The following is a 14,393-nucleotide window of genomic DNA, read 5'->3' on the forward strand; positions in this document are numbered from 1 at the left end:
TCTCCCGAGTGTTGGCGCGAATGGGGCGCAAGATCACGTCGTAGCCGACGATAAACCACATGCGCGGTTTAAGACCAAAACAGCAAAGATATGTCGCTGTTGGTTCCAAGTCCCTGATATTACGAGATATAGCCGTCCCGCCGGGTGTGACAATTGCACCTCCGAGGTAAGGGAGAGTTGGTAAGGCTCGGGAGTATGATGTGAGGACTGTCGGACCGTATGCAATCTTGTATAGTCCGGACTTTCTTATATAATACCTCATGGTCCCCTCGATAGTTGTCCCCTCGATAGTTGATCCCTCAAAGTACCTCCTATACTACCCGTTATATCTTTCAATCACAACGTTACGTACTTCGATCATTCAAGATGCGTCTGTTACCTGTCATCGTAGCCAGCCTTTCTGCTGTCGCCCTAGCAGCGCCTATTGAGGTAAGCTTGGTCAACCATGCCATCATTACGTGGTTATTGAAGTCTAATTATATCATGACCTAGGCTTCGACTGATTTGGCGGAACGCCAGTATAGACCAACCTACAAAGTTCACGCAGAGCTCGAGGGCAAAGAGGCTGCCGAGAAGCGCCAGTACAGACCAACTTATAAGGTCCACGCAGAGCTTGAGGGCAAGGAGACAACTGAGAAACGTTAACGCAGGCCCACGACCAAAGATCGGCAAGGCACTTGAAGGGGAAGAGACTGTTTAAGATGTCCCAAAAAACCCGCTGGAACGATAGGCAATGGATATTATGACTAAATGAGCTCACCATCTTGATATCAATGAAAATACCATGTGAAGACTAATAGCCCTCATTTATAGTCATTCTACAGGATCGGAATACCTATTGTGCTTAAAACTAGTGGCTATGGTGGTGCTACACAAGTATGGAATTGATTGCCGATTTCAGAATCGCATGTGCGATGCCGACTGGAGAAGCTGACCATGCACATAAATATCCCATCCCCTTTCTGTAGAACCATCCAAAATAATATACCCTTCATCTCTCGAATCCAAAACCCAAGGCGTAGAACTAAAATGCCAAATGAACAAATCCCCAACAATAGGTACGGTTCAGTGGCTGTTTGAAGTCTTGCGTGAATCCAGACGTCTTGTTATAATTCCTGCCTGGATACTTTTCATCCTTTTATTGCCAGCTTGGCGCTGATGTTTTTCTCACATAGTCAATCGTTACCCTACCATCAGGAGAGCGTGTATTCCACCGAATCTCCGGAAGATCAGGAAGGGTCCAAAGGAATCGAGCGTTGGATGCGCTGTCCAACACCTCCTATTTCCGATAAGCTTCTTAGAGATAACCGCGATCAGAAAGTACAATTGCCCAAAGGGACACGCATAGAAAGAGTCCAGGGAAAGATTGCCGTTATTGAGAGCGTAATCAATTCCTGTCGATAACTAACACGAAATATGTCCGGCGCACTGAACGTACCAGCCAAGAGACCTAGGTCGTGTGGCAGCGGAGGACCTTTATACGACTCACTTCTCCCCGACATAGGGACGACGGCTGCTCCTTTAGCAGATATCGTCACGTTGTTTAACTCCAAAATCAGCCAATTGACGCATGACGAAGAGCACAAGGAGTATCTAGCTTGTCCCTACTGGAAACATAGCCCTGCCCGATATATTCTTGTTAAGAGCTCGTGTACGGACGGGTTCGGCTTTAAGAATATCGGAAAATTGATGTGAGTCTTGGTTACTATCCAAACTATTTACATACCTGACGCTAAGGAAACGACTAGGGAGCATATTAAGAGAGTGCACTGCCTATGGAATGGCTGCGAAAGGTGCCGAAAGAGGTTCAATCAAGCCAAGAAGGAGGAAGTAGATGCAGTAAAACGGACGCATATGATCTACTGCACTCAGTCGCCCAAAGAACTAACGGAATTAGACGCTGAGTGGATGAATAAGGATCAAGATGAAGCATACGGACAGCTCAACTTCCAAAAGAATAAAGCAAATCCCATCCAATGTTACGAGAATATATGCCGTGCGTTATGGGGAGAGGAGAAAATGGAGATCAATGAGCCGTGTAAGTAAAACCATAATACACCAGATCGCCTTGCTGACTAGGATTAGACCATCACCCTGGGTTTCAAATGTCGGTTCTTCGTTGGGAGTTCATAAAGGACCTGCCGTCACTATGCGGGCAGAAGAGCATCGAGGCGCCGCGTCCTGATGCAAAGCAAGAAGTCGCAGCAGCTGTACTCCCACCCAGTACTCAGCACATCGATCCGGCATTCCTGTCAACACAGACTTTAGACGATGTGCCAAGTGCCCCTCCCCCTTTCTACAGAGCGCAGCGTAGAAATTCGGATATATACTCGTGGGACCCTAGTGAAGCAACAATTGCTGAACCAATATTCCCAAACTTTCTTTACGATGATAAGCCGGGGGGCCACAATCCAGAACAGCCGCATAATGATTTGCACTACTGTACGGTTGGTTCTTGGGCTGGCGCAGCAGAGCCTCACGAGGGTCTGTTTGGTCAATTCGACCAGGATGCCGATGGTGAAGACACTTTTTGACTTATAAGAGGTATGCAGAGTGATTGGAGGTATCCCTGTAAGGATGATAATAATAATAATCAATTAAATTTGAGTACATGTAGCCTATTAAGTGTATGGTATGTAGTTAAATATTGCGCACATTACATCTCTATACGTCCTCGAGTCTGGTACATGAAATCCTTGTCGCCGCCGAATATAAAAACAAGATGAGAAGCTAAAAAAGAAGGTAGGTAGTCAGCTATGAAAGGTTACGCAAACGTAACCTTCATGCGAATAAGAAATGCTAAATTCGTCAAGGCGACAGAATGGACTGTTAGTCTACATGGTACTCTAATAATCTAAAGTCTACACAACCTGCTGTTCTGCGACGGTAGGTTGCCCAGTATCATCTCAGACATCTTCCAGTCTTCGGACCCGACGGCCGTGTGGGCATAGAAGACGCCGAACGGGTCATATAGCTGCTTGAGCTGATACAGCCTGGGGTACTTGCTCCCGAAGAAAGCTTGCGTGAAGTTCGGCTCGATGTAATCCGCCTCCGACATGTATGAGCCGGCTCCGGGCGACACGTCCCTCCAACGCTGCATCCAGCCGTAGGTGAGTTTATCGCTCGCGGTCTTGATGTCTGAAGCTGTGTTGGTGGTATTCCACAAGGACGCCATAATAGCATGCATGACGGTATTCCTCCACGCCGGGTTAACAGCGTTATCGGGATATCCAGTCTTGGGGGCGGCGGCGATGTTGAATGCCACTACGTATGCACCTTCTTCAACAACATTCTTAATCACATCGAAGGTAGCATTGAGTTTCGCAGCATCCTGCCAATTGGATTTCGGAAATAAACGACTAGCCTGCCGGATAGCAATGCTTCCCCACGGTTCGACAGGGAAACTTGCAAGCCATGCGTCATAGAAGTCGTCGTATTCCGTGTAGACTGGGTTAACTTCAACGCCCAACTCTTTAAATTTGGCGAGTAAAGGGGCCACCAGGGCTTTGAGTTGACACTTGGACATTCCGGGGGCGAACCACGGGCCCATGTCGGAGACATATTGGTCGTTACCGACTTTCGAAATTCGGAAGTACTCATAGTTGCCGGCATCCGTATATGCGATGAAGCCGTCAAAAAACGCGCGCAGGGCAGCCCAGAACTGTACAGACGTGACTGTTGGTCCGGTCGCCAGAACATAGGTCATTGTTGTGACTTTGATCTTCGGATGCGCCTTGACAACAACCGATGTCACTATTCCGAAAGTTGACCCTCCGCCGCCCCGCAAAGCCCAGAATAAGTCAGGATAGCTTGTTTCGCTCGCAGTAACGAACCGGCCATCAGCCAAGACAACCTCCATCGATAGTACCTGATCGGCAGCCATGCCGTAGAGGCTAGATAAGGGGGAATGGCCGCCACCTAGGAGATAGCCACCCATCACACCCACAGTCTATGCAACTTCGTTAGGAATCTCGTTACTACCGTTCAGGGGCATGTAAAACTCACGCGGCCTTCGCCTCCAACTATTGTGACGTTATTCTTCCTAGCAGCTTCATACGCCTCGAAGGCCTGAACACCAGTACCGAGCTTGAAAGCAGGTCCACTGTAGCGCCCTTGCCGGTAGTTCTTAAAGAACCGGATGTCTTTCAGGTTATGGGTCCAAATCGACAGCGCACCCATCCCGACCGACTTGGCGCTGAAGTCGTGGCCGGTGTTTTTGACCACCAGGCGTAGATTAAGATTCCGCGCGAAGTTAACCGCAAGCTGGATCTGCGCTACATTGCGGACAGATACTGAGTAGGCAGGATAGCCACCGACTGTACATCCCTTCTTTGAAGGTACAAATGCCGGCGGCATGCAAGTAGCCCCTTGAAACAGCACGGCATTGACCGACGTAGGATCCTCGGTACTATAGGGCGTTAGTAAAGCTCCTTCTGCTATTGCCTAATTTACGATCATACTGGTAGATGGATGCATTGATCCAGTTGTTGGTGATGAAATCGCATCTGGACGCGTTGCGATTTCCAAAGGAGTCGTAGCAAGACGATGCATAAGGAACGGTCTGGATTAAGCCGCCGCCGAGAAGGAGATTGAAGAGTTCCCAAGTAGACGGGAAAGGCCAAAAGGGGTCGTCTGGATACGTCTTGCACAACCCAGATAGGGACCGTTTAGATAAAACTTCCGCTAATTCCGACTCATTCTGGAAGCTGAATAACGTGAAATTGGACAGCTCCAGGGCAGTCAGGTTAGCCAAGACGGCTTCAGTCAGCTGCAGGGTCTCTCCTTCGAACAGATCTGCAGTTGAGTTTGTGAAACCTGCGTCGACGCTGGCTACAGCTGGTGCAACTGTGGACTCATTGGCCGCTGGATAAAGATGTTAACTACTATATCTCATAATATAGCACTTGGTATTTTGAACTTGAACTAACAAATTGTCCTGTTGTCTATGACCAGTGTCTGGGAATGTACGGAGGGCAACACGTGGGCCAAGAAAGTTGCCGCGACGGCTTTTCTAAGGCAACCCATCGGAGCTACACGTGCCCAGAGATCCGGCACAAGCTCAGGTGGCGCAACTTGGGGAATCAACAAGATATTTTGGGCATAGCAAACAGGTGAATAAAAGAGCCCGTCGTCGCCGTATATATTTCATATTAGGTACTTATTGTATCTTACGATACGATAGTTTCTTCGGATCCGGTAAGGATTCCGGCTAGGGCTCCTCTGGCCGTCTGCGGTGCCAGGGCGCCCAGCATGGGTGACCGACGACGGTCACCATCAAATTACTACAGTGGCTGCAGATCCCTTGCATGAGGATCAGATGTCTAATACGAATAGAAACGCCCATAAAGCTTTGCCGATAGCCCATTTGTTAAACTACTCTAAGCTGCAGAGATGAGATAGTAAATATTGCAATTGAAGCTATCATATCCTCGCCTTCGCATGGAAAAGCAGTATAAGCAGGTCGACCAACGACTATTGGTTGACGTTTAACAATCTGGAAATCTAGAAACAGTATCGAATAATCCTAGATTCCTCCTCACTGTATATGCAGGTAGGCTTGGTAATATCAGTTGAAGTGGACGTTGAATCCGAATACGTGACCACGTTTGCTCGTTCGCAATAGAAAAAAATTTCTCTCTCCGTCCCGACAAACCCGTCAAAGGGAGAGGTTCAAATTCTGCCCGGACCCTTGCACTCCGGTTGCATCTGCGTGCGGCCCGGATAAAATAGCGCGACGAATAAAACGGACGCTGCTAATCCATCATGAGGTGCGATCCCTAATGCCAACGGGGTGGGTTACTTCCACCCCAAGGTATAACTTCATGAATAATGCAGTTCAAAGACGGACCGTGTTCTAGATTTTCAGGGTTCTCGACCTCTTCTTCGCATTATACCCCTGTGATCCTCTCAGCGATAATATCCTTGTGTCCAATCTCTCCGCTGCACTGCGACGTTATAGGATATCGAATCTCGGTTATGATTCACTAGCTGACCATCGAGAATATTTGCCACCGCGCGAGTTCGTTGAAGGGCGGCATCGGTGATTTTATGCGTAATAGCATAATAAGTAGTATTCCTGGTTGTGAGGGCAAACAAGCCGAATCGAGTATGTGTGGCCATGAAACAATTTGCGGTCGGCTTTGCAGACACGGCATAGAGGTAAGCTTTATGTTGTCTCATCAAAGGTCATCTTGACGTGGTGTATGACCCCTCATGATATCTAACCTAGCATAATCTACGCTCCCTTCCAACATCAAACACTATGAATGTTGACTACTAGGTATCATAACCACGTAATTCGGATAGACCTAAAAGCACTATCAGTCGCATTGCAGGGCAATGCCGTCGACATCAGCATAACCGAGCAATCATGAGCAAATAATCGTAGAGTAGTTCATCTAAAACGCATCTTGGCTACAGAAAGATCCCGTCCTTACATTGCCAACCCCAGTGACAGAAATGTTTTTAACCAAATAGGGATGTGATGTATTGAAGCAAAGAGGCTGAATGCGAAAAACTACTGTCAAACAAGGAAATACCAAGCCGTATGAAAGCCCGTCGGAGACCCCTGAATTCAAACTGCATGCTGCGTAATATGTAGGGCAATAATCGTTATATAGAGGAAGCCGTCTTTGCAGCTCGAGCAAGCGACGCTTTTTAATTTCTGGATGGTCAAACGGATCTGCTGCGTAACTGGCGGCCCGTCCTGCAATGGAGTCTTCTCTATATCCTTTCATATCGGATGTGGCGAGGAGGCAGCGGGCTGATGGGATAGGCAAGCCTTCTGGGGCCGACACTGACGAATATCCATATTCATCCCTCCAACAAGGAGGCTTTTTCATATTGTTCTTTTTCCCGTCGATCGCGCTTATTGTCGTGGGGCTCAGGGTCTATGGGAGAGTAAAAAGCAGGCAGTTCGGTTGGGGTAAGTCATTCACTAGCGAAGTAGTGATGGCGTTATGCCGGATACCTGCTTCTATTATTATCTTGGGTTTGTAACTGACCACATCCATCAGATGATAGCCTGGCATGTCTGGCTATGGTAAGAGGTCGCTCTTCCTCTTTATATGGTGCCGCTCACATAAGTCAAGATATTCTCGATCGCTGAGACGGGGTGTTCTTACATGGGTATGTACATGGAAGAGGAATGGCTTGGCCATATAACTACGCGGAGCGAGGTATAACTAACTTCTGCTACGACAGCAATGCGCGCGGCATTCCTTGGAGTGCACGTCTACGATATTCCGAGGACAGCCGACGTCAGTCTCGGAATGTATTGGAACTATGTGATACAAATCCTATATAACCCGATACTCGCGCTCGTCAAGTGCTCCGTATTGATGTTCCTCCTACGAATAGGGGGGCAACGACGACGAATTAGATATTCGATCCACGCCCTCAATATTTTTACCATCGGCTTGATGATCGCTATATTTGTTACTGCGATCTTCCAGTGCTCGCCGATCTCGTACTTTTGGGAACGCATTACCAATCCGACAATGCAAGGAAAGTGTATCGACACTGGTATATTCTATGTGACGACTGCGGCGTTGACGATATTCACCGACGTGCTCGTTCTGGCTCTTCCTTTCTGGATATTCATGGGATTGAAAATGGCGCCCAAGGTTAAGTTCGCTATAATGGTGGTGTTCTTATTAGGAGCGGTGTAAGTCATATCCAGCCGATAAGATGAGCCAGAAGGTGGGGGGAACTAACAGACGGTATGTTCTCAGTGTCACTGTTGTTAGCATCCTTCGGTTGCTGTGGATCATCGAGACGTCTCTCTACCAAATGAAGTTCGATTACTCCTACGATATTCGATTCACTTATTCCGCCGTCGAAACGAACTTGGCAATAATCACAGCGTCGGGCCCAGCATTACGACCCCTATTCATGGTTTGGTTCCCTCGGTTCTTCTCCTCCCTGCGTGGGACTGGCAATCAGAACTACCGTTACAGAGATGGACCGTATGCGTTGAACGATACAGGTAACACCGACAAGCCTAGCACAAACGGGGACAGCCCAAAGGGGGATCATCTCTACGGCACGTCATCCTTTGCTCTGAGAAACATGAAGGGACGGACAGAAATACGGAGCCACTCGCCTACGACCAGCGAAGAAGAGATTATGACGTACAACGGCATTGTACGCACAACAGAGGTTGAGATTCAGTTTGTGCCACGGCCACAGTCGTCTCATGAGGCCAAATAAGGGAAGTCTCCAGCGATATGTAATGTAATATTGAAAATAGGTCGTGATGCATATATGACATATAGCAAAGTCCAGTTTACTTTGCTGCGAAAAAGGATGGCTCCGAAAATTTACGGAAAGGTGACGGCGTCGATGTGCGGGTAGCTCTTAACTTCGAGTCGGGGTTATTAAACACCATAGGGTCGCCTCTAACTTATCAATAGCTCAAAGATAGGTACCTAACCTAAGGTTAGGCCTATGTAGTAACCGTATTAAGGGGTAAAATAATCATTATCTAAAACTTGATACGCTATCATCCTATATACTCTTTATAACGCCATATACTTATATGACTTCATCATTAAGCGCCTAAATCATTTCTTAGGTTTCACATCCTACCTACCAGAAGCTTGTGCTATCCAGCAATAACATATATGAGGTAGTCTACAGAGATTTGACTGCTAACGATGTAAAAATGACAGCATACGTACCAGACACCCCCTATAAGTTGAACTCAAGTATTTGTGTCTCTTCGTTTTAATCGATGAAGATAGGGGCTCTGGCCTTTTACAGGGTTGGATGGATTATATTAAGAGTGATGCTACACGGAGATTACCTTGCCAGTCCTTCTACGGAGATTATCCCACAAAACAGCTGTAAGTAGCTGCTAGGCTAAAATTTGCATGTAAAGTACATAGCCTTTAAAATTAACTAATTAAATATTAACCTTTTATATTTTGTACTACTTTATTACCTGTGTTAAGCCTTTAAAACACCTGTTAAAAACCTGTTAATTGTTAAAAAAAAACATTATTTTTTAATATTTAATAATAATTTATTTTAATAATAATAATATATATAATTTTTATATTTTTTAATTTTTTATATTATAATAATTTAATATAATTTAATATAATTTAATTAATTTAATTAAAATTACATAAAATTACATAAAATTACTTAAATTATTACCTTTTATAAAGTTATTTTAAGATTTATTCGTATTAAAAAATATTAAAATTTTATTTTAAATTTAAATGTAATTTTTTTAATTATTAATTTATAATATAAAATATAATTAATTATAAAAATATTAAACTTTATAATTTTTTATTTATAAATTATTTTTTTTTACTTATAAATTATTTATATATAAATTTAATAAATATAATATTTATTAATTTATTTATTTAAAAAAATTTAAATATATTAATTACATAATTATTTACACTCATAATGCTAGTAAATAATTAAAGTAAAAATATCATAATACTTATAATTTTTCATGTAATTGTATATAGCTGTTTTTATGGGGTAATCTCCGTGTAGCATTACTCTATATTAACAGAGTATTTGTCTGGTAAACACCTAAGAGGTAGCTTACGACATATCTCGATTCTTTAACTCTATATACTTTATTACTTTTTCTGCTACAAGGAATTCTTGTTGGCGACGTTTTAAAAGCCCACGTAGCTTTTCCGTGTAATGCTTGATGCCCGCCATTGGCTTGAAAAAACTTCTGAGACGCTGTTTAAAAGCTAATCAATAGTCTCTTTACTCTTCAAGTCTCAAATACTGGTAACTGTAAGCTTTATGTTACAGTACTCGTATCATCTTGCCTTAAGTACCTAAGGAGGCAGCTAACCTTTGCGAAGCCTAGAGAAACAAGTACAAAGACCTATTGTAACAAGGTGGGGGTCAGGAGACGTAGAGATAAAGTCATCATCATTTAAGGGGTGCCATACCTAATGTAAGGTACAATATCTAAGGTAAAAATGTTTATTTTCTAATCTGACCATGATATACTAAGGGTTGCTTTACGATACTTCTTAAAGTAGATCCCTCCTAAGAACCTAAAAACCGAACTGACAGGTCATGTATCCATTGCTGCCAAGATGCTTTCTCTAGTCTACCTACCTAAAGTAATAAACCTTTCGGTCCTATATAGATAATTTATAGATATTTCCAAGTGCGTCAATAGCCTTGCTCGAGCTTCCCGTAACTTACGGACAATTTGGCTTATATCATATCTACGACATGTAGATTTACTTCCTGTAATTCGGGCCTCCTCAAAGTACCTAGGACTCCCTTACTGATTTGTATCGCCATCGAATGGAATTGTAGCTGTAGGTTAATGCCGTTTAAATATAGAGTGTGATCAGCGGTTGGCATGTTTACTTACTACTTGATACCTACCATCTACTTCGAGGAACACCTCAATCCCATCCCTCATATATCATCTCCAATTCGTAAGGTACAATGTCTCCGGCAGTTCCTTTCACACGATATACTCCAATAAAAGGCCGATGGTTGCTACTTTGTCTCGATACGAACACCATAGAGGGGGTTCCGATGCGCGTTTCGTGCAGTAATTACGCGTATTAAGCAACGCGGATATAATTGACCCCATTAGGCCACCAACTTTGTCCCATGAAAACTCAATCCCTGTAGCTTACGGAAGATAGTTCTCTTAAATGCCGCATTCTTATCCATTGAAGCTCCTTAGACACCCCGGTCACCATTTCTCTGTCAATGTCCACCATCACGGTCAATGGCGTATTCCGTATAAAGCATCGCCGACCAAAGTCGGAGTTGGAAACGACTGCCCCAGGATTAGGATTATCGCAGGGTTAAATATAACTAACCCCTTTCTTACAGGGCTGTACCTGATTGTTGGTATCCGGGGAATTAGGTGAATAGGGGCTGGAGTGGGGTGACCTCTTGCCATAACGAAGAATGGGAACACCGACATACGTTTGTAAATGGAAACTTCGTGATGATATTCACTTACCTGGTACTTTTCTATCCCTCCTCGGCTTCTCTTACCATAGCAATTGTTCATGACTTGTAGCTTTCCCTTAATACAAAAGAGACGGTGGGTGAGAATGGGGCTAGAGTTAGTTTTCAGCTCTCCAGATCTGGCAGGAAAGCAAACACTTTCTAACCCAAACTGAACTTGAATATCGCCATCTACTTCCTAGGATGCCAGGTGTGTCAGACCATACTGTTAACGTCTTAACACACACAAAACTATTAGGAGTCCCTTGCAAACGTCTCGTATTGAAGAAGCGGCTCATTCCTAGTCCTCGTCAATGACGGCAGTATTACGTATCTAAGAGGGGCTGTCAGGATTGATTATAAGTGTAGGACATTACGCTGTTACTGTGTTTCTCTTTCAAAGGAAAAAAAAGTAATATGCACTTATTCTTACTCCTTTTGATATATCTGCTTGATTTTCTTCCATAAAATTTTACGCAAGGACTAGCAGTACAATAATCGTATCAGGGCGCAGCCTAGGCAGCAATTATAGCCTGTAGATTATTTCTCTTTCGTATTATAACTAACTATACTTGGTCATATTAACATGGAGTCCTAAAGTCCTATCCGTATATTCGGCGATGGGCTTCGCAGCACGCTCTGCATGCGCGGCTTCTTCAAACACCTGCCCCCCCGAGGCTTGCCTGCATTCGACCCCAGGACCAAGACCAGGGGATGAGAACAGGCCAGAGATGCTGACGGCGCGGAACTTGTACCTTTCAACGTCCCGGGCTTGGCAAGCCACCGTCAAACTAGCCCAGCTGCCGAAGCTTCCGCGGAGTTACGGCACCGCCGAAATTCTGATTGAACCCCATTTACCCTTGTCTATACTTGCATAGCGCTCAGGCAAGCTTGGCGGCGGACGAAATGGTCCACGGCTAACATAACGTATCTCTTGCCACACAGCCGGATATACCTAAATGTCCTGCCCACATGCAGAGGGTTCTCGCTTGACAAACGATATGTTGTCGGAATTCATTGCGATATTCGGCACCATTCCCATATTGCACAACATCTTCCCAACCTATCATCCCCTATCACAGGGATCTACATAGTACCTTATTGCTTCCACTACCCCCAAAATCCATAGGTGGGACAAGGGAGGGGGACTTCGTACCTGAGCTCGTCCTGCGTGGCGAAGCGGGGAAGCGGACACACAGATCTCGAAAAAGTCGCGCACCAGACCGTGATCAGTCCAGAACGTCAGGCGATTACACTCTCGTTCGTGCGAGCTACGAGGTGGGAGAGAAGAGAACGAGGAAGGAGACGAGGATAAGGGACATTCACTCCGGGAGACTCTGCTCACAGAACAGAGAATTACCTTTTACCTCTTCTCGCGCGGGCACCGGAACCCTGCGACGCCGGATCGCCCCCCCGTCCAGTAGGGTGAAGCCCTTTGCCCGCACCAGAGATATAAAACATGGGGGTGAAAAATGTTGTTGCACGACGCAGCACAGGGCGTTTCGACCAAACGGAAAGGCTTAGATGGAGAATTTGGCTCGCGTGGTCTTCCAGAACGCACACGCGCAATGTCGCCCGAGGTAAAGGGCATCTCCTCGATCGCGCAGGGAGCCATTTTCTCGCATTTCGGCCCACCGCTTTTGTTGCTGATGCTGCGGGACGGAGTTCCACGATGATGGGCAACCGCATTACACGTACTCGGTCAGGCCCCAGGGCCCCTCCAAAGGGCGTACGGAATATGCTTACAGAAAATACGCATATGATGTATCAGACTTTCGACTTATCTGTCTGCGAAGTCGGGATGGGGGGTCGGGGGTGTCATGGTTTGAGGTCATTGCATCTCATCTCCGCAGATCCCGTTTGTCCAGTTGGATGATGTGGCATGATCATGACAAGTGATTCGGCTGTGGTGTGTTTGTGGCCAGCGTGGTTAATAAAAACAAAACATAAAAAAAAGGGTTCGAGCTTACCCAGGTAGTTACAGTTACCGTAACCGCTATGGGCCGCATGGGGCACTTTGCTGAGCACGTCGGCGCTGAAATCTACCTCCGCGAGACACGCATAACCCAATTTACAAGGGCGGGCCTTGTCAATACGGTCCGGACTGCCAACTTGTAAGTTGTGCAACGGCGAGGCAACAGATGAGGCGTCTAGGTATCACGACATTCCCATTGCAACTGGGATTGGAGATGTGTACCCAGGAATCGTACAGATCAACCGGCGCATTGATTTTCAACATGGGGGAGGTGTGTGTTAAGGGGACCTGTGTTGGTTGTATCTGGTCTCTTTCCACACAATCTACGAGTTCTGGCCTCCGTCCAACCTTTTACCAAAAAAAGTGAGACCAAGAAAGAGAGATGGCCCGTGAGACGTTTCACTTCATCCCCACAGAATCTGACACTCTTGTGGTAACGCAGAAGTTCTGCAGGAGAGAGATGATATCGAAGGGGGAGATAGCCAAAGAGAAAAAAAAGAAACGTTGTGTACCAGAGCCGGAGTAAGCAGCTGAAGCTACAACGGGGATAGCTCAGCTGCCGACTCGCCCTGTCACCCACAAAGTTCTATCTCCCAGAAAGACGAGAAAAAAAAGGTCAAGTCGGCCCAACCGAGTTAGAACCGCTCCAAAAGTTTGAAGCGCGTTTCTGTTTCTTGTTTTTTTTTTATTCCCCTTTCCTTCCACTTGCCATTCTCCCGAAAGTAAGCGCGTATAAGGGGAATGATCAGGAAATGCCACATCAAGTAGCGCTGGTTGTGTGGTTGTTTAAAGAACAAGCCAAGAAGGAGGAGTATCATGACAGCACGTGCGGGAAACTACAGCATGCTGCACTCCTTACATATGCACATACCGTAGCCTTGTGACACTTGGTGGTCTGCGCGAGGCTCACTAATAATACGTCAGCCGTGTAAGTGTGTGTGTGTATCCATGGATGTCTGTGTGTGTATACCTTAGGTAGGCAGGCTAAGAGGTAGGCATGTAATAAGGGACGTCTGTGTGTATTTTCGTATACCCTAGGTAAGGTACACCTACCTGCCTAAGGCTAGTGTATCTCGGACTCGCGGTCCTGCCAAGGTAGGCATACGAGCAGGGACACGAGAAACCACCTGCAAAACACCGTTAATGGTACCATCAGCGGCGCCGAACCGACCACGTCGTTTTCGGCGATCATGAGCGGGACCAGAGACCCAACGCAGTGACCGGTTTGGTTTGCAGGGCTGAGAAGATTGAAACTCGGCAATATCACCCCGATCAGCGTCGTATTCAAAACCCGTCTGACCGGTATTGTTCGGGGTCAGAGGAGGGTGTAGGGGGGGGGGGGGGGGGGGGGGGTGAGTAAGGCCCCGTACCCGGTGCCAGGTATTCCACCGCGTGGGCTCCAGACCACCCCCTCGGCCCCAAAACGGCCTAGGGCGACGGAAAGGTGCAA

General features: G+C 46.0%; 4 protein-coding genes across 4 annotated transcripts; 3 read left to right on the forward strand and 1 right to left on the reverse strand.

Annotated features, from left to right (window-relative positions):
• Positions 1 to 342: 342 nt before the first annotated feature.
• On the forward strand, positions 343 to 1,031 carry F4812DRAFT_299084 (uncharacterized protein). Its single transcript, XM_047931210.1, has 2 exons — positions 343 to 429; positions 493 to 1,031. Exons 1-2 carry the CDS (start codon positions 367 to 369, stop codon positions 643 to 645), a joined length of 216 nt encoding a protein of 71 aa, XP_047791997.1. The 5' UTR covers positions 343 to 366; the 3' UTR covers positions 646 to 1,031.
• Positions 1,032 to 1,416: 385 nt separating this feature from the next.
• Positions 1,417 to 2,534, forward strand: F4812DRAFT_457082 (uncharacterized protein; the record flags this gene model as incomplete). Its single annotated transcript, XM_047937104.1, has 3 exons — positions 1,417 to 1,691; positions 1,749 to 2,038; positions 2,086 to 2,534. The coding sequence occupies 3 exons, from the start codon at positions 1,417 to 1,419 to the stop codon at positions 2,532 to 2,534; spliced, it is 1,014 nt and encodes a 337-aa protein (XP_047791998.1).
• Positions 2,535 to 2,694: 160 nt separating this feature from the next.
• Positions 2,695 to 5,272, reverse strand: F4812DRAFT_299107 (FAD-binding domain-containing protein). Its single transcript, XM_047931211.1, has 4 exons — positions 4,929 to 5,272; positions 4,461 to 4,863; positions 4,006 to 4,408; positions 2,695 to 3,949 (listed from the first exon to the last, which is right to left on the reverse strand). The coding sequence occupies exons 1-4, from the start codon at positions 5,023 to 5,025 to the stop codon at positions 2,855 to 2,857; spliced, it is 1,998 nt and encodes a 665-aa protein (XP_047791999.1). The 5' UTR covers positions 5,026 to 5,272; the 3' UTR covers positions 2,695 to 2,854.
• A 1,249-nt stretch (positions 5,273 to 6,521) lies between these two features.
• F4812DRAFT_299163 (uncharacterized protein) lies at positions 6,522 to 8,530 on the forward strand. Its single transcript, XM_047931212.1, has 5 exons — positions 6,522 to 6,925; positions 7,017 to 7,042; positions 7,092 to 7,128; positions 7,204 to 7,666; positions 7,734 to 8,530. Exons 1-5 carry the CDS (start codon positions 6,712 to 6,714, stop codon positions 8,209 to 8,211), a joined length of 1,218 nt encoding a protein of 405 aa, XP_047792000.1. The 5' UTR covers positions 6,522 to 6,711; the 3' UTR covers positions 8,212 to 8,530.
• Positions 8,531 to 14,393: the final 5,863 nt, after the last annotated feature.

The sequence above is a fragment of the Daldinia caldariorum genome, assembly GCF_022478825.1.
Source record: "Daldinia caldariorum strain CBS 122874 unplaced genomic scaffold F4812scaffold_4, whole genome shotgun sequence".
Lineage (NCBI taxonomy): Eukaryota > Fungi > Ascomycota > Sordariomycetes > Xylariales > Hypoxylaceae > Daldinia > Daldinia caldariorum.